The sequence below is a fragment of the Rhipicephalus sanguineus genome, chromosome 9 (genome assembly GCF_013339695.2).
Source record: "Rhipicephalus sanguineus isolate Rsan-2018 chromosome 9, BIME_Rsan_1.4, whole genome shotgun sequence".
Lineage (NCBI taxonomy): Eukaryota > Metazoa > Arthropoda > Arachnida > Ixodida > Ixodidae > Rhipicephalus > Rhipicephalus sanguineus.
In genome coordinates this window covers 5,621,481-5,641,180 of record NC_051184.2, presented here as the reverse complement: position 1 = coordinate 5,641,180, position 19,700 = coordinate 5,621,481, and the positions used below count along the sequence as shown (strand labels likewise).

The window sequence follows — 19,700 nt, the reverse complement described above, 5'->3', positions numbered from 1 at the left end:
GTTACCGCGTTGCTGTAAAAAAATAAATTTAGCTAAATGAAAATTTGCTCTCATGTTGACTCTTGGACAGCATTGATTCTTACGAACAGCGGCATGAGCACATAAGAAAGAAGCAGTAACCTCCACTGAGACGTCAAATATGACATCGCCAAGCGATAGCGGCATTACCGACGGGAAACGCCGCTTCACGATAAACATCACTCACTCTTCCTGGCTGTGCTTCCGCCGGCTGCGCGAATAGGAGAACGAAAGTATTGCAGATCACCCACGTAGATGCCGTCAGCACGAGGAGTCCGCACGAAGACGTCACCATCGCCGCCGAGGGAGGCGCGGAATCCAAGCGCCTTCTCATCACTGCGCCACCGTCGTAACACCGTACGGGAAGATGTTGGTTCCAATCGACAGCAGGAAACGTGAGCGTGCGAGCGCTCCTTTCAAAGTCGTTCCTTATATAACGGTCCTCGAGCGAGCCGTCGTCAACCGCAGGTGGCGTCAGCCGGACACGCACACGCACTGCGGCTCCCACCAGCTGAGCAGACTGACTGACCGTGCGCAAACACCGGGGTAGCGGTCACTCTTCTGGCCGGCCCGAGCGCGGATGGGAAAGGACGACGCTGTGGTCATCTTCATCTTCGTTTTCCGACCTGCCCTTTCCCACTTCTCTTCCTCACCCCTTTCCCTTTCACTCCGAGGAAGAAGAGAGCGAAGGTGTCGGTAGCTGAGGGAAGAGGCGCAGGCTTTCTCGGGTCTTTTGTTACTTACATCTCCGAGCCGGGTGATGGAAACTGGTTCAACGGGACTTCTTTCAAGAAGAAGAGTGGGGGGGAGGGGGGGGGGTATAGCGTCTGAAAGGTAGGGTCATCTGCGCTCGTCGCTTCTTCGTTGACGGTTTTTTCTCGGAAAAGAATAAGCTGCTGCGTTTGACGGCATCTCCCCCTGTTACTCATTCAATTCCACGGGCGAACTTTGGCGTGGACAAGCACCGGCGTAGCTCTGTGGTAGGATAACTTTGGCGTGCTCGCAACAGAAGCCCGTCGATGTAGGTGACGATTCGGGTGGAGACCGCTTTTTTTAAAGAGTCCATTATACTCTCCGTGATACTGCGACTGAGGAAATGAATAGAAGACTCATTTTCGTCTAGAGCGGTAGTAATTGCATACGTGCGGCGTAGATAATTGTTTTGGACCTGGCGTCTCGAAAGAACACTAATTAATCGAAGTTCCAAAGTCGATTTCCGTTCCATATATACAGTTTCTAAAGAACTTACAACATTCTTACGAAGATGATAAGGTAACGCCGAAGGTGTGAAACTGTATACGCCCGCTTCTTTGCGGGTCAGCGACGAAGCTGGACTTAATGGTGGCGACGTTTTGACGATGATTGCAGGAGTGTCGGGTTTGGCTGCGGGTGATCTAGGACACGAACGCTGTGGTTCTCGCTTTCTTTTTTTTATCTTCGTAAATTTGTTTAGAACTATAATCTAGCATCACTACTTATCTGGGTTGCTCAAAGCCACTTTTGTTTTTGTTATTCATTATTCGTTTCTTTTTTATGAAACTGATGAATAGGAGAGGTTGGTGCCAATATGGTGGCACTGGCTACTCCTGCTCGCTTGGCAGACGAAATATGCAATAAAAAATAATTATAATAAGGGCACGAAATGTTATACAGTCGAACACAAGTTGTGCAATGCAGTACAATCGAACACCACGTGAGTCTCAAGTAGTCGAGCGTAAGTTCAGATAGGTAAAATAAGTTCACATCTACACGTCCATACTCAGATATTCTGTCCGGCTTAACATTCACAGCAAAACACATCAGGCACGTAGCCAGGATTTTTTTTCGGGGGGGGGGGGGGGCCAATGCCTAATTGTTCGAAAGAAAGTCTTTCCATGGCAAAAATAAAGCAAACGTTGCCCGGGAATATAGAACGCCGGACGAATTTCGGGGGGGGGGGCCCGGGCCCCCCGCCCCCCCCCCTTGCCTACGTGCCTGAAACACATTAAGACAAAAATAATTACTCATAACATCAAGTACACGATCAAAACTTTATACATTTGCTCTTGGCATGAAGAGGAAGTCAACAGCTTCGTGTGCGTTAATATTTGCATAAAAGGTTTGATACTTCGAGAAACGTCTTGAAGGCGACAAACGCTCTTTTCTGAAAGCCCGCTGCTGGCCATGGACCATGTATTTTCTTTAGAGTGAGTGGTCTTCTATGTAACAGCAACAAACTTGCTCGTAATACCTTTCGTGCTGAATCATATTTTTCTCGCTCGAGGAGTAGATTATGTACTACATCTTCGTCTGGATGGCCGGAAGAGCATTCAGGACTAGACGGATGCTTTGTCCTGTATAGGAAGTGTTGCGTAAATGCTGTACCAAGCCGCAGGCGGTGAAGTGCATTGTATTGGGAAGGGGGTGGAAGGCAGTGCGACAAATAGGAAAAACAAAGATAAGTTTCCGCACATAACAAAAATATCGGTATACAACAAAATCAGCGAGTTAAGATCGCCTGAACAGAATGGCTATATCCAATAATAGCTAACATTGGTCAACGCTAACCAACATTTATCATCGTTTAGGCAACACGGCACCTTCACTAGCCATCAGTTACCATTACTAGCCAGCACCACCAATTATTTAGCCATCTTTTGCCAATATTAGCCACCATTTAGCCATTCATTAGTGAATACTCGCCGACATTAGCCTACATTCAGGCAGCACTAACTAGTATTAGCTAGTGCTAATGAGCGCTTGTAGTATGTGAGCAAATGCGGTGGTTGAAGGAAAGTGACTACACCGGCTTAGGAATTGGCCCGTATTCTTCGTCATAAAACGGACGTTGCCATACTCTGTCACAGGATGTTGGTTCAAGAAGCCTAGAATGATATCTTCAATAGGCCAACACAATTTTGCAACAGAGAGAGAGAGAGAGAGAGAGAGAAAATGCTTTAATAAGACAAGGCTGCTTGGTTACTGTGGCTGGAACCCCTCTTCAAGGGCCGGCTCTTGCGTCTCGCTGGGCCTGGTCAAGGGTCTCCAATTTGCTTCCCAAGTCCAGTTCGGAGAGTCGCACCTCACGCGACCAATTGAGTAGTCTGTCCTTAATTAGTGGTGAGAGAGCGTCCGCCGGACGCTGTGTGCACTGGTAGGTTATGTGTTCGTGTGTCGGGGTCGAGTCGCACCACGGACATTTGTTGCTGTGTTTTTCGGGAAATATTTTGTGAAGTCTATATATAAGTGTGGACAGATGAATTTCGCACACAAAAACGACAACTTGACAATATGATCACGACAAAGTCTGGATTGACTGACTTAACGAGTTCGGGTCGATGGGAACAAGCGCAATATAAGCCTCGCCTGACACGACCGGCAGTATCGGCAGGCGATAGGAAGGAGAACAGAAAATAACTTGGCTACGTCGCGTCGCCTGCAGAGACTCATGGTGAGCACTGGTGACATGCTCGACACATTTGCGTAAGCTTCGCGTGACGGTTTTTTGCTCTTTTATGCCCAGCAGTGGCTTCTGCTTCCGGCTTTGACGCAAAATAACTTTCAAAAAGTTTCGTCGCGCGTGCGTTCCTGGTAGAATTTTGGACGTCCCTGTAGTGCGAAAAGACGCTGCATCCCGGACATGCCAAGGGTACTTTTCGACGACCAGAAAGATTTTTACCCCTAAAATATCAGTATCGATTTCTCTTTCTGTGTGAGAGTGCGGGCATGCATAGCCTAATTAAATGTTCCATGTAGCCGACACCACCGCAGAAGGCGCAGTGCGTGCTGTGAAGCACATCGTCCAGTCTTGAACAAACAAGCAAAGCCGTACGCGTAATCTGTTCACGTCAACTAGAAATCACGCGACTAATGAGAAAGTCAGGCCATATTATAAACGAAGAACTCATCACTCAACATGTCCAGCGCATGGACAATGTATTGCAGCAAACCGCCGCGAGCATATTCTTCCATATCTTCCAATGTTACGCATCTTTCTGACGTCTACGCAATGCGATTACCCCACCCAGCGGTCGGCTGCCATGATTAGAAGGTGGTCAGCGTACCTAACTTTTCGGCATAGGAGGCATGAACAGTAGGATGGCAACTACGCGAGGCTATGCAGGGCGCACGGCACGGCAAACGCGCACGCGGCAATCGTTATTTTATATTTCCGGTCAGTCACGTACGCGTCAGGTGCCCGGTCAAACCGAAATTGGACTCAAGGCTCCCGCTACCGCAAGTGCTGACAGGTACGATTCGGTATAATCAAGACGAGTACATTGATTGCCCATTTGTATGTCAACGTCACCTCCGATGTCAACAGATCACGCCAAAAGGGCGTGGTCTGTCACATTATATATAACTTTATATACGTGGGCATATATTCTGACGAAGGCCGGATCCCGGTAGTGCGCACAAATTGATGGCGACGGGAAGGGCTGGTGTACAGAGGAAGCGCCCTTCCAACGACATACTCGCTCACCAAGTGCCTGTTTCGCCCCCCCCCCCCCCCCCCCCACCCACCCCGTTTATTTTACCCACAATCACCATTCAGGTGTTGAAGGCTTCAACTGGACGGTTGTGGCGCGGCAATCGGTAGAAGCTTTTCGCTTATCTTTCCCTCCCGTCGCGTATGTTTCCTCAAGTGGACGGCGCCCCACCACTCCAGCGGGCCTGGGCTGCGCGGACAACAAAAATGTTTTTCAAGGAGTTGAGGCATTAAAAGCTCATCACTGCGTGGACGTCTCGCTTCGAAACGGATACCGCGCATTGCCGCAAAGTAGGGAGAAAGAGTGAAGGGAAAGGGCTTTCAATGGAAATGCTAATTCGTTCCGTGATTCCGCGGTCGGGGGCTCCTGGTCGTGCACGCGGTGTGTGTTGAACGGGTCAAATTTACCACACAGACACCGCGTTCACGACCAAGAGCACTCGACCACGGAATCTCGGAACAAACTAGTATTTCCATTGAACACCCGTTTCCTTCTTTCATTCTGCCCTCTTTGCGGCAATGCGCGGTGTCCGCCTCGAAGCGAAACGTCCACGCAGCGATGAGTTTTTAATGTCTCAACTGCTTGAAAAACCTTTTTGTAGCCCGCACAGCACCGTTGGAGTGGTGGGGCGCCGTTCAGTTAAGGAAATACGCGATGGGAGGGAAGGATAAGCGAAAAGCAGTGATTCCACTCCTGCGCCAACTGCGCCAAAGTGCGCCAAATTGTTTTTACTGCGCCAACCTGATAATATCGACGAAAATTGCGCCAAACTTCGCCAAAGTCTCGGATTTCGGGGCATCTATCACCGGCAATCGCACCGCCGGCGCGTCCAAACATGTGCAGCTTGATCTTGGGGCTGCCAAAGTCGCAACCATGGACCAAGAGTTATTCCGTTGAATAAATAGCGCTCGCGCGTGCGTCCCGAGTAAGCCATGATGCCATGCACGGTGCCGACGCAGCTTCTGTTCAGCAAGTCGGCTCGACAGCAAAACGCGCTCTCCGCAGAGGCTCGTGCCGTCTAAGCCTATCGGTAGCGAGAAAGTGCGACGGCGATTCATCGGCGGACGTCGTCTGTTCCATAAACGCTGCTGATAGCTCGTTTCAAGCGTCGCACGGCACGTAAGGAAAGCAGTGTTCAGTAATAACTACATGCGTGCCGCTAAAATGTCTGTCACTTCTGTTTCTGGACATCGCGGAATGAAATCTGGGATCGCTAGCAGTAGAAATGGAACAATATGGAATTTTCCTTGCTTCGCGTTTATGGAAGAGCACGCGAACGGTGGGAACGCGTTGACACTTTTCCTCAGATATACTTTATCCATGGATCTTCATCCAGAAGGGCTTTTCCGTAATTCCTTCCACCAGCGCATCCGAGTTTGTAATCACTCTGCGGTAAATACTCCCTAAAAGGCCCTGCCATTTCGAGCTCACGAGCTAGGGTTCCAATTCGAAATTTTGTTTGCTTTTTTAAAATGTCATCTCATTAATAAGAGCATATCTCCTGGTCGGAGCAGCCGCAAATGCGCAGCTGTCAGTAGCGGGCCCGTTGCTCACGGCCCACAGTGAAGCGGCTACGCCATGTTACACGTCCGCCCCTCGCTTTCGAGGGTCAATAGCTGACGGTTAAAAAAACTTAGTTTCGCTTAAGGGCGAAACAATGAATGCGATACCAACAAATTGTATTGTTAAACGAAGTAAGGCTAGCAGCTAACTCTTTTGGATCCGATCTCGCGTAACTCAACAAAACGCTGGTTTAAGGGAATATGGCCGCTCCAGGAACCGAAGCGTTTTCGTGCTCCGAGTTCTCTAAACGCGAAGTAAGCGTTGAGAGCACAGCAAGTTTGCGAGCACTCTCCTGATGCCTCGAGATAGCGCGCGCAGGCGACTGCGCCTAGAGTTACTGTATATGCTACCTTTAGGTAGCAGAGTTGCGTATAGGTCCGACTAGCAACCACAGCTATGCGGTGAAGTCGCACTGCGTTTTTGCAGGCGACATGCCTACCGTGTCGCCGATTCACATGTCAGGCGTGTCAATGACCGGCGATAAACATTATCTGTCGATGACAAGGGTTAATTCAGTTCGCTGCCGCGGCGGCGTCGAGAAATACAAAAATTGGCCCGAGCGTCAGCTTCTCCGCAATGCATGGTTGCTAGCGGCGTTGGAAGACAGATGCGCAACTCTGCTACCTAAAGGTAGCATATACAGTAACTCTAACTGCGCCCTTCGAACGATACGGTTCCCCTACCCCCCCCCCCCCCTCCGCTCCCCTGGCGTCCCTTCATGCTCCTTACGAAAGACGGGCGGGGCGTTTCCTCTCTGTTTGATGAGCAATCGACGGCAGGCCCGCACGCGGGAAGATGTTATCTCATGCGCTCTCCGTGCGGCGGAGAGAGACTGCCGGCTAGCTTAATCTCCGCTTCAGCCGCGTTCGTCGCCAGCGCTCGCGAGCTTTTCCCAGCGGCTAGAATGCGCGTGGTGATGTTATTAATTTGGACTTTATACGGAAAATTACGGCAGCGGCGACGGCAAAAATCCACCGAGAGTGTCCGTATAATTGCTATCACAATAATTTTTTTTTAAATTGAGGAGCTGTGAAGTTGATGATAAGCGAAGCTGTTTCACGCATGGCACAGAGGTGACATGGTGGAGGACAGTTTGGTATGTAAGGCCAGGTTGTTAACGGCCAGGCTGTTAGCGTTCAATACGCAATTATAATGCGAAAGCCTTAGATGCTTTATTAAACACGAAAATTGACCGTCGGCGGCGTTCGATTTATGCACAAAATAATCATCATGTGACGTCGTCATCATCACGTCATAGATGGTCGAAACTTGTGACGTCATCATGGCGTCATATATCGTGATGTCACGTGATGATGTCATCACATGACATCATCGCTTTACACTGCTTCCGTGATCGGTGCGCCGATCATGGAGGTAGCGCGAAACCAGGTGAGGTGCAGAAAGCTTGCAGAGAGGGAGTGGGGAGGATCTACGCGTCGATCGAGAAGAAAAATAACCTTGCTTTCGCTTTAGAGTTTTCTTAGGGGAATGCATTAGGGACAGTGTGGCTCTTTAGCATTGAGGCACTGCTGTACATCACGGTGTTTGTCTACCACGTCTGCTGATAACCCCATAGATGTATTTAGAGTGTTATTTCATAAATTGCAATTTTATTGATCTGTTATTCTGTTTATTTGCTAGTGTCGAAAATAATCGCCAAAGAGGTTAATGCAGAATACTCAACTGCATGAGCCCTTATTTTTTCATTAGCGAGTGAAGTATGGAGTTCTCCTGAGACGATTTTTTCCATGAGATTTGCAATGAATCTAAATATTTCTAGCCTTCATAAGAGCCCCATAATAATATTCAGGTGCTTGAATGTTAATGCAATGAGCTTCTGTAGTGCACTCCAGGATGTAAAACTTGCTGCTCCAGAGTGCTCCCAGATGCAAAATTATCTGCTCCAAAGTGCTCCAAGATGAAAAGTTTTGCTGCTCCAAAGTGCTCCAAAACGGAAATTTTGCTGCTCCAAAAATTGCTCCAAATCAGAAGTACTCGGTAGCATCACTGGAAAAGCTTCAACTGATTGTCGCGCCACTATCGTTCAGTTGAAGCCGCGGGCACCTGAATGGTGATAGTGGGTGAAAAGGAAGGGGCGGGGGGTGGTCAAAACGAGCACTTGGTGAGCGAGTATGTCGTTGGAAGGGCGCTTCCGCCGTACACCAGCCGTTCCCGTCGCCGTCAACTTGAACACGTCTCTTAAATTAAAGGTGCCGCTATACCCGTACGCGCACCGCACGCAATGGTTTCAAGACATAAGCATTGATAACGCCACCTGCATAGTGCAATGACTCTTGGGAACTACTCTGCCTCTTTTTTCCTTACTTCCTCTTTTTTTCTTCTCTCTCTTTTTTCCTCTTGCCCTCAAGGTTGCATAAATGTGAGCAGAGGAAAAATGTATTCTTATTCGTGATGAAGACCAGACTCTGGTCGAAACGTCGCAAGTATAAACTCATCTGTTGTTACTGTTCTCGCGGAGGATCTACGCCACCATATATAGTATATATAAAGTGTCTGTCGGTTTCATTGGTCGTGTGTAATACAGAAAACGAGCCCCTCGGACAATTCCCATACTTTCGTACAATATATATATATATATATATATATATATATATATATATATATATATATATATATATATATATATATATATATATATATATATATATATATATATATATATATATATATATATATTTGAGGTGGAGTTCTATGTAGTCGTTTGGGGAAGAAGACAAGTTTATATAGATTTACTATCTTGCGTAGGGGAAAGCGTACTGAAATAGATGAGGGGAAGAGGAGAGAATTCCACGATTTGTATAGACACACGCACACACAAAGAAGCGTTCATGCTCCAGTTATTCACAAGCTGAATGGACTATACGACGCAGGCTATGCCACATGTCAACACAATGCCTACCTTTTTCTTTAAGGGTATAGGACTGTGCGTCCTCTGTTAGCAACATCAACAACAACAAAAAAATAATATACCGCGCCTAACTTGCGCAATGCAGTCGACCTCAAAAATCTTTGGGACAATTACCCAGTTACACAGTTGCAGAAATCGAAAGGCAGTGTTTATATCGAATGCGGTGCATGAGGTTCGAGGCATCAACCACCCCATCGGCCGCCTTTCCTCTGGATACACGCTCTTTCAAAGTCTGCAGGCGTTCGTTTTTTTCCCATCCTCTGCACGCTCATTTGTGTATCTGATTACACGCTGTCTTCTTAAAGAGTGCGACGCTCTCGCCTCTCTCTTCATATTGTTTGCCTTTTCAATTTTTTTTTTCTCTCTCGACTGATGGAACCACCGGCTGTTAGGGACCACGCATCTACGATCGTGCCGAAGCAATACGTACCTGCCACGGGCTTTCCACGACTTCCGCTTCGAAAGCCGGCATGACCAACCCCTCCAGCCGACTCTTCCCGCCACCCCGGTTGCATCTTTCTTGTGTTTTTGCTTCTTTGTTCTGACATCATTCGCCGCCGCCGCGAAAGCGCACGGGGTGCTTGCTTGGACGCATTGCGCGGTTTGCTCGTCCAATTACACCGTCCTATTCCGAATGAGCGCGGGCCGGTTGCCTGCTGACGACGTTAACGTTCGTCGTTGCAGACCGCGAGCGCGTCTATGCATGCGGTCGTCGGCTACTTCTGCGGCCACCATTCCTGATTTCGCCGGCTGCCTGCCATAAACCGTTAGAATAAAAATTGATACACTTATGATGCACATTTCCTTCACTTCTCTCTCTCTGTTTTTGTAATATGGTATGCCCAGCAAGAAGTGCATGGTCGAAATGAGTGGCCATATTGTCAAAACTATACACAATTTCTTTAGTTACTAAAGCGCCAGCTCCCACATAGCAGACTAAATAAAAAGACTCCGAAATTCCACTGTTGCCATTTTATTTTCAACTCCATCTCTTTCCCAAATACTCACTACGTGCCGTCGAGGGCAAAAAAGTGAATAAACACGTTGCAAAGCCACACCGGGTGCAGAAAGCTTTCAGGGTTGGCCGGGGGCAGGGGGGGGGGGGGGATTGATACGTTTAGAAGAGCTTATGTAGGGGCTAGTTGGAAGGCCATGGATGAAATTGTGAACTTTGCAGCTGATAGGCCATTGTGTGAACTCTGCGGTTGCAGCGAAGCCATCGTGCACCTTCTCTGCCAACGCACCCGTTTCGACACCCAAAGAGCAGCGCTCTCAGCCGCATTGGGCCAGCTATACTCGCGGACAACTTTTCTTGGCAATGAAGGGAAGGCTAGAGAGCCGAACTACGCGTGTGCTACCGCTGAAGATTATAGTCCCACAATTGCGTCCGTATTTTCTGCGTGAGAATAAAAAAACAACAACGTTACTTTATTTTCTACGGGACGCTGTTTCAAAAGAGGGTCAGCGCGCACCAAGGAGACATTTATATTTGTTTTGCTTGATGCGGTGTCATTTCGCGTTTTTGGACCTGTGAAAACGTCGCACCTTTTACGTGCACCTCACAGTCAAAATGGCGTCTTCGTCTACAGGTGAGTTCTCGTCACCCTCCAGCTTTTCCGACGGCTCGCCGAGAGAGCTTGCGACGAATTTAACTAACAAATGGCTGTATAAGCCTGTGACGGCCGCTTGAATAATCAAATGGCCGTTGCAGGAGATACGGAATGTTCACAAACCGAAACTAAATTCGAAGCGCGCGCCGAACTGGACTACTTGGCGGAGCAGTAACATGTGCAGTAGCTCCGCCCCCGTAACCTTTCCTTCATTGCCAAGGAAAGTTGTCCGCGAGTATAGACAACCGGCCTCTCACAGAGGACAAATCCTAGGGCAGGCCTACCCTGTCTTCAGCGCGAGCGGCTATAAGGGCGCTGCAGCGGTTTCGTCGGCAAACCGGACTAATCAAAAAGTTATGACTGGTCTCACACAATGTTATTAGACAGTGATTTTGTGGTGTCGTTGCAGACTCTCTCCTCCTCTTTCATTCTTTCGCACCCCCTTTCCCCTTCCCCATTACAGGGTAGCCCACCGGAGTATATCCCTGGTTAACCTCCCTGCCTTTCCTCCACCTTTCTCTCTCTCTCTCTTGCAGTGCTGCCTATTTCATGGATATCAATACAATCGACTCAGAAGAAGAAGAAGATGACTTTCACCTTCGAGTCGTCATAGGCAAATGCATAATGACACCGTGTGACCTTTTCCCCCGGGCAAGCCAACGAGTTTTCCACAAACTTCGACGCCCAGTCGCCGTTCAATCGAATGCAGGTGCAAATAAGTACTTTTAATAATCAGCACATCAACGACAATGTTATACGCATCGACTGCTACAAAAATCGATCTATGGCTTCTGCTGTATTTCTTTATATTATTATGGTCTGACGGCTTGACCTCGGCCGCCGCCTAGGCGGTTTCCGAACGAAACGATCTTCCTACTCCATCGTTTACGTTCATTGTATACGCACGGTGCAGGTTTTTGTTTTGGCCGGCTGAAAGCGGAACGCCTCGGTCTTTTTTATCATACGGGCGGGCAAGGTGCTTCCTCGTTGTGAATAAGTCGCGATTCCCACAGCACTGCCTACCGGCGTGTACCGACCTTTTGCCTGACCTGCATTCTATCCTTGGACGGCGACCGCTGCTTCCGTCCGAGGAACCCCTGCTAAAGGAGTCGCTTAAAGTCGAACGTGCTGTTGTTCGCAAACCTGCAGTTGAATCTGTCATCGCGACTTCTTTCCTCCTGGTCTCGGGTTCCATGACAGGTGCTCTCAGATACGAATTTCTTCAGAGCTCGCGCTGTCGCTGAAGCCGATGATAGGCTTACATGACTCGCAGGGAATTCAATAATAATAAAATTCACGGAGTCCCTTATGCATTCACCTAAGACGACTCGAAGGCGAAAGCCATCGACTGAAAGCCATCCGCTATCCACTGAAAGCTTTCCGCACCTAACGTGGTTTCCAATGCCTCCAGGATCGGGGGCACCTCACCTGCTTTTGCGCTGCCTCCGTGATCGGCCCATCGTTGACCAAGCGACGATCTCATGCGGTGACGTCACCATGTGACAAAATTTGGCGATGTGTGCCGCCATGATGGCGTCATATGGTGACGTAATCGCGTGATGATTTCTTGCATCGCTCGTGTTGGCGCCGATGCCGCGGGAAGCCGACGCCGCCGACGCGGGACGCCGGTCAATTTTCGCGTTTGATGAGGCATCTAAGGCTTTCGCCTTAATAAATTCTGGGGCTTTACGACCCAGAACCACGATACGATTATGAGGCTCGCCGTCGTGAAGGGCTCAGGAAATTTCGACCACTTGGGTTTCTTTAACGTGCGCACACATCTAAGCACACGGGTCTCTAGCATTATCGCCTTTATCGAAAATGCGACCGAAAATGCGACGGGGCCGAACCTGTGACTTCGCGGAGAGCTCGCGTTAGCCCATAAGTCTAAGTACATGGGAGTCATTTTTTTTTTTTTTTTGCGTTTCGTCCCAATCGAACGCGAAAGCCATGGCTGGCAATCGAACCCGCGTCCTCGGCCATGGCGGTGTTTCGAATTTGAGATGATAGCCTGAAGAGAAAGACGCTGATTTGAAGATCATGAGGGAATGGCTAATGCCGTTTTATACTGCAATCTAAGGTGACATGCGAAACCAGGCCCGTAGCCAGGAATTTTTTTCAGGGGGAGGGGGGGGGGGGGCACTTGCTGAAAACTTTGACTATTTGAGAAAACCGCGTACACCTATTTTCATTCTTTATTTTTGCTACACGATAACTGTAACTGTAACTGTACACGATAACTGTAACATGATGGTAACGAGCAAGCTAAGGGACTTCCGGTGATCACCCCGTTTAAGAGAGGCGCCGCCAATAGCGATCACCACCCAGCACCAGAACCAACACCACGATCGTCATGATCATCATTATCATCATCATTATGTACTTGTTGCTCGTTCGCAATATCAAACGGGATTGCCGAACATCGCAAGTTCACTATGGTATAATCGACAGCTAACCTTCGACTCCTTAAGCGAGGGAATACTTTTATGTATGTCTTTTTAGAACGAAAAGTGAGGAAGACCTGGCACCCCAATGACAGCTAAACAAGTCCCAAAACGTCGTGCTAATACGGGCCGTCTCTTATAACGTGATTCGTTAGTCGCTTTTTTGTTCGTGGCAACGTAACGACCCTCTAATGTTTCATGAGATTCCGGCGAACAAAGAATGCCCGTGTATGCCTTCCTTGTCGCCGCCCGTGAAAAGGCGATTTGCCTGCACGCTCGTACGGGCTCGTCGGCCCAGACCACCATAGTAGAGAAAATTGAGTCCTGCAACTTTCCTTTTTTTGCTAGAACCAGTGTCTAGAGGTAATGCGCGTTCGCACACTGGTATACGTGTTGTTGTTCAGATGTTTGTTTCAATTTGCCTTCACAAGACTGCGGTGAAATAATACTGAGTTGGGTAAGACACGGTTGTTGTCGCTGTTGTTGTTGTTGTTGTTGTTGATGATGATGATTATGACGCCGTGCTTGAAAGCAAAATTTCTTATAATTGACAGATTTCGGTACCGTACGCGAAAAGCCCGGCGCCGGCGAGCGTAAGGAAGTGCAGCCCTCGAAGGTACGCCGGTCACGAGCGTGTTTGTACGCGCCGTTTTCCAATAGTCGATGCTCCCTCGATCGTGGTCTTGGCGGCGATCAGCCGTTTCTGATATGGAAATCTGATCTTTTATCGAAGTGACTTGTCGTTTCACATTGCCACATTTCATTGTTGCCCGGATACGAAAGCATTACCGTCGTTGTTGCCTGTAATAACTGAAGTGTAGCGCTGCTAAGCACGGGGATGAAAAAGAAAGAAAGAAAGAAAGAAAGAAAGAAAGAAAGAAAGAAAGAAAGAAAGAAAGAAAGAAAGAAAGAAAGAAAAGTAGTACGCCAGGCACGCATACGGCAAGCTTCGCTTGCCCGTATTTTCCCGATAGGGCCTGGCTCCTGAATGTTTTCTTTTTAGCGCTAATGCCAGGTGTGACCGAAGAGTGTCATGCGGGGCTATGCGTGTCGATGAGTTATTTATTGATATCTTTTTACAGTCACAGTACTATAGATCCGAGGGACAGCAAAGTGTTCATACAACGAGCACGGGTGTAAAAAAACGACAGTAGCTACATCGCTAATCATGAGCACATTTATCTATGATCATTGAAGTACTATCGAAAGACGTAACATGGCCGTCACTGGCTTAGACAGGGGCACCGACCCCCCCCCCCCCCCCCGAAGATCTTTAATTTCGCATGTGCATATATAGATGCGCACATGCAACTGCAGGCAAGAACATACATAATGGCTGGATGACCTCCCCCCTCCTGCCCTGAGAAAAAAAAATTCTGGCTACGCCGCTGAAGGCCGTATACAAGCCTAAACTAAATCACTGGACAAATACGTGAAATCTATATATTGATAGAAATATAGCAACGATAACTGTAGTGATATATAGGATGTATACGGGCACGTACGAGATTATTAAAGGACCGCCAATTTCTCAATTGGGGATCACATGTGTCTTGGCGTATTTTATATTCGAAGGCACGGTTTGTATAGGATGAACTTGCTTTTTTTCCGTCATTATGGCTAAAGTCGTTCGTAAGAAAATATTCTATATTGGATAGCTCACGAGTTTTTATCCGAGAGGTATTCATCACTTCGGGAATTTACAGAATATAATTGATGGAGCCTTCGAATCAAATCTGTCAAGTTCGAATACCTCATTCTCGTCGCCTGTAGCAGCCCCCTCGACTGCACAACAAGGGACGGTGCCTGCGGATGGTTGATGCTTCTGTGGGGCCCAGCGCCTGACAACTTACACGGCATGTATACACGCTTTAAAAGAAGTGGCCTAGTTTCACGTCGACAGATTGGGCCGCTTTAGCGTGCAGTTCCTTCTCAGTGACGCCGGTGAGCGCATATCAACTGCACTGCAGCGCGCCATTGACGTTTGACTCTCCTTGACTTATCCTTTAAAACATTATCTCTATCTCTCTCCCTCTCTTTCTCTCTCTCTCTCTCTCTCTCTGCTTCGGCATCGTATTACGGCACGCGCATTCTTGTTGCTCGTGTCAAACGAGCGCCCGTTTTTCTTACTCTTTAGCGCCTGCGCGCACCTCCCCCGTGTCTGCTTTTCGGTTCTTTCTTTCTCAGCGTGTTGGATGTACCACGCTGAAGCCAAGTTCTGCGCGTTGAAGCTTGATGGACGTGCGTGATACGAGGGTCGGCCAAGGCTAGGCAGCTGCCCCAGATGCCCGCCCGGACATAGTTGACCGGACCCGGCCGTAATGAAACATTCTGCCCGAAAAAAAAAAAAGAAAGAAAGCGAAAGAAAAACGAAGCAAGAGCAAAAAAGATCTTTCTCACGCGCCTTTCGCCTTTCTAGGGGGGAGCCGAAGAGTGTGGGGGGGGGGGGGGTACTAGCCGCATGCCGTAATAATAACCGCAGCGTCTCGGGCGCTTAGGAACTGTGGCATCGAGATGCACGACCGAGCACGAAACGCATGCGGCCAAATTTCGCAACGTAGAGAGTGTTTTGCGGACCGTTTAGAGAGGGAAAGGAGGAAAGAACAAAAGAGATCGCACTTCGTATAAGTCGGCTTGGTCGCCTGGCCTTTCCAGTGATGAGTCCTTCCACGTCGTATATGCATGCACGTGCTTCTTGTGGGAAATTGCGCGGACAGCGAAGTGAAAAATTGATCTACTTACGAGTACGTTGAACGGAGCTATAATTTCGGAGGTTGTCGTGTTGAGAAAAAAACCGCTATAAACTGAACGATCGTTTCGAAGTACCGTTTTTCGCGGTGCCTTGAAGGAAGTTCTTTTCGCGCATTTCCTGACGGACGTAGGAACTCGCGAAAGTTTTCTTCGAGTTTCGAACGAAATGATAATAGAGGAAATGGTTGTGGTGTCGCGAAGTCGTGAATAAGGCGTTACGCGCTGCTGAACACGAAGTCGCGAGTTCGATCACCTTGCTTTCCGAGGGGGTACACAGGGAGGTAATTGAGGTTAACGCGTATAGAGCAGTTGCCGCCGAATGTTGTTGACCGCGTTCACTTGCGTTGAATACATGTAAGAAAAACAAAACAATTAAAGCATAAACTTCCTGCTGAGAAGTTGTCAGGTAGTCTTTGAGCATTATTTGTAATTTCATTAATTTAACGAACGCATGGCAACAATAACCAACAATAACCATCACATTTAACCGACATTAGCCAATATTAACCTGTATGGCATGGTTACTTCCTGCGGCTACTGTGTGTCCTTGTTGCTGTCATCATAGATGCCGCCGTCAAACCCACATCTTCGCCGAACTCAAGGGTAAGATCAACGCGCACGAAATGCGAAAACGAATGTTTCTTTCGGCCACTATTACTTTCATTATTTACAATTTGATTATTGAGTTATGTAAGAATTAAGTCATTCCTCCTATGGTTTCCTATACCTTTATCAAGGATTAATGCGGCTCGACACTTAAGCTGGCACAGAGCATGACACTGCAGAAATAGCAAACATCAGAGTTCACATACCATCGATTGTATTCTCTAGACCCATGGATCTCTACGACTGCGGCTGCTACCTGCTTTTTCCCGGGAGGAAGATACAGTGTTGTGCCGTCTGCGTCTCGGTGTTGCATTCACCAACGCATACTCATTTAAGATAGAGATGGCCGACAGCGCCGAGTGCAACGACTGCTCTCTCGATGAAACTATTGAGCACCTCTTGTGTTACTGCCCTACTTACCCAAACGAAAGGCTTGACCTCCGTAAAAAACATGCACACACACGCAAGACGTTCCAGTCAGAGCCGTTCTGAGAGACCAGTTGAACGCAGAAAGCGCAGTAGCGCTTGCACAGCCTTTTTCTGTGACGTTTGGTCCGGTCGATGGCAGGGTAGCAAACCGGTCACTTGCGCCAGGTTAACCTCCCTGCGGTTCCTTTTCATCTATTTATCTCTCTCTTGACCTCCGTACTGCTCTCAATCACTTTGACGGAACTGCTTTCTCTGTCTAGAAGATATTAGGAACATGGGACTGCCCATCACAGTTCCGAAAGGCAACAAAAGCGCTGCTGCGTTTTCTTAAGGATACCAGACTGATTCAGCGTGTGTGATATCAAACTCGGAACTGTTACGCCGACAGCAACAGTGACTTTTCTCTCTTTCTCTCTAATTTTTGTTCCCCTTACCACCTTCTCCAGTGCAGGGTAACCTACCGGGCTCAGCCCTAGTTAACCTCACGGCCTTTATTTTATTCTTATTCTATCTCTTTCTCTTTTCTCCATTGTCGTGTTGGCATGATTACGAGTGGGATTAACAAAAGTCAAGGCACTCTGTTCCATGAAGCACGTACGCAGTGATATGCCATGAAAACCACGCGGAAGTCTAGAGCAAGTTATATGCGAATAACACAGATTCCGCTTATAAGTCAAGAAAGGTTCCAACGCTGCAGCTATAGTCTCTCTAACGCTTTTGGTTAGGCGAAGTCGTCGATGCAAGACCACTGCCTGCCGTACACCCGGCGGTCCCGAAGTCCAGTGACACGATTTACAAGCGATGTGTGCGCACAAACTAGTCCGGAGGAGTAGCCGGCGTGCGCTTTTATCACACACGAGGAAATATTCCGCGTGCCGTCGCCCCGTCGTGTATATATGCTCGCAAGCAGCATCTCTCGAACGTTCCGCTCCAGCGCTCCGCGTGTTCTCTCTCAGACCGAGCGAGCGCGGAAGCGAGTTCCTCGGCGAACTGGGCGCGCCGTTTGGAAGCAAAACAAAAGGTTCGAACAAAGCGGGCCGCGCGTCACCGATGCGCCCGCTGTCCTCCCTGTGAAGCGACACAACCCCTGCGCCTGACCTCGCCGGGCACACACCGCGGCAAAGACAGGAGGCAGTTGCCAGTGGGACGTCCCGTCCAGGGAGCGTTGGTTTTCAACACGTGACGAAGGGAAACGAAGATCGAACGGAAGGAAGTGCCAAGTGAAGCGATGCGTCGGATCAATAGAGAGAGAGAGGGGGGGGAGGGGTTCTTCTGCTCACACACGGAGCGGACTGTGGACGTCTGTCTCAGCCTGTCGACCGTTGCTCCCATACGAAGCAGATTGAAGTCGAATCTTTCCGGCCGACGAGTTTGACGCGCGGTTCACTTTTGAAGCGCAGTTCGTTATTCGCGGAGAGGAAGTGCTCCGTTCTGCACACACTGCGCGATTTTCTTATCCGGCTCTCGATGGCCCCACGATTGCAGAAAGAGTCCTGGGAATGTGGTCTATAGTTTGAAGTCCGGTCTATAGCGGAGTTAAAAGTCTACAGGCGTTTGTCTGTAGATCGGTGTTGGCTAGAGTAATGGCTGCATTAAGTCCGTGCCTGGTCTATATATCTGGCTCGCGACTCAGGGCTTTATAAGCTAATGGCTGCGTTATTGAAGAGCTTAAGGTGGTGTGTGTGTGTGTGTGTGTGTGTGTGTGTGTGTGTGTGTGTGTGTGTGTGTGTGTGTGTGTGTGTGTGTGTGTGTGTGTGTGTGTGTGTGTGTGTGTGTGTGTGTGTGTGTGTGTGTGTGTGTGTGAGAGAGAGAGAGAGAGAGAGAGCTTTCTTGTGCGTGTTCTTTGACACGCTCTTCTTTCTCCGTCCCATCTTATGCCCTTGCCTCTTATACGCAACTGAAGGTAGCCAGCCGGGGAATACGCCGGCTGACTTCCCTGCGTTTCCTCCTCCTAAGCTGAGGCTCTTTAACGTGCACCATAATCAAAGCGCACGGGTGGTCTTGCATTTATCCCCTTTCGAAATGCGGCCGCCGCAGCAAGGAACCGAACCCGCGTCCTCCAGCTTAGCAGCGTAACATCCTTAGGGCGCTCAGCTACGACGACGGGTAAGCAAAATAAAAATAGAGAAGGGAGAAGGAACAACTAAAGTTTCACTGCAAATCGTCGCACTTCCCTTCCAGTGGTGCAGCTCCGTGCATCAAAGGATCTGAAGCGATGTTGTATAGATCTTGGCAGCGATATCCGCAGGCGCTTGCGTCTACACTGGACAGGCCGGCGACATCTTACGCCGCGTACCGAATGGGCGCGTACAACAACATCAGTCACGGAGCCATGACGTTGCTTCCTCGCCGAGAGCACGATATGAGATAGAGAGAGAGAAAGGGGGGGAGGCGTCCCACCTTAATTTAGACGCAACCGGATTTCTCCGCGCAGTCGCGGCCACCGAAGGTTTCAAACCAGGAAGGAAGGAAGGCACGCAATGCAGCCGACGAGACCCCCGTTAGCCCGGTCTGAGATAATCTCTCGAAGGGTTGTGCGGTGTTTCGTGTGTGTATACGGCACACGTAACTCTTCTTTCCAATGGGGGGCGTTCGGAAGGTGTTCTCGGGGCCATCTTTTGTACGGCACACCGATCGGTCCTGGATGATCACGGAAGGAAGTACCGCATTCGCGCGAATTTAACAGTTATGGTGCACACGTATGAATCTGATGTCGAATGTTTGCTATGGCTGCCTATCATTTAGAAAGGGAAATAAGAAAAGGAAGTGAAGCCTGGATGCAACCTTGCACTTCCAGATCATTTTTTTTTTGTAAATGAGAAATTTTGTTCAATGTAGCACCTGTCCGTACAGCGTCCGTACGAATTCCGTACGAATTCTA

General features: G+C 48.8%; 2 protein-coding genes across 2 annotated transcripts in view; one reads left to right on the top strand and one right to left on the bottom strand.

Moving 5' to 3' along the window:
* Positions 1 to 649, bottom strand: part of LOC119404489 (uncharacterized) — a 93,744-nt gene extending 93,095 nt beyond the window's left edge. Inside the window, exon 1 of the mRNA XM_037670999.2 lies at positions 206 to 649. Within this exon, the coding sequence (XP_037526927.1) occupies positions 206 to 352 (147 nt within the window). The 5' untranslated portion in view covers positions 353 to 649. The remainder of the gene's footprint in view (positions 1 to 205) is intronic.
* The window catches only part of LOC119404492 (flavin-containing monooxygenase 5), a 161,022-nt gene that overhangs the window by 111,920 nt on the left and 29,402 nt on the right, over positions 1 to 19,700 (top strand). The gene's annotated exons all lie outside the window — the stretch shown is intronic.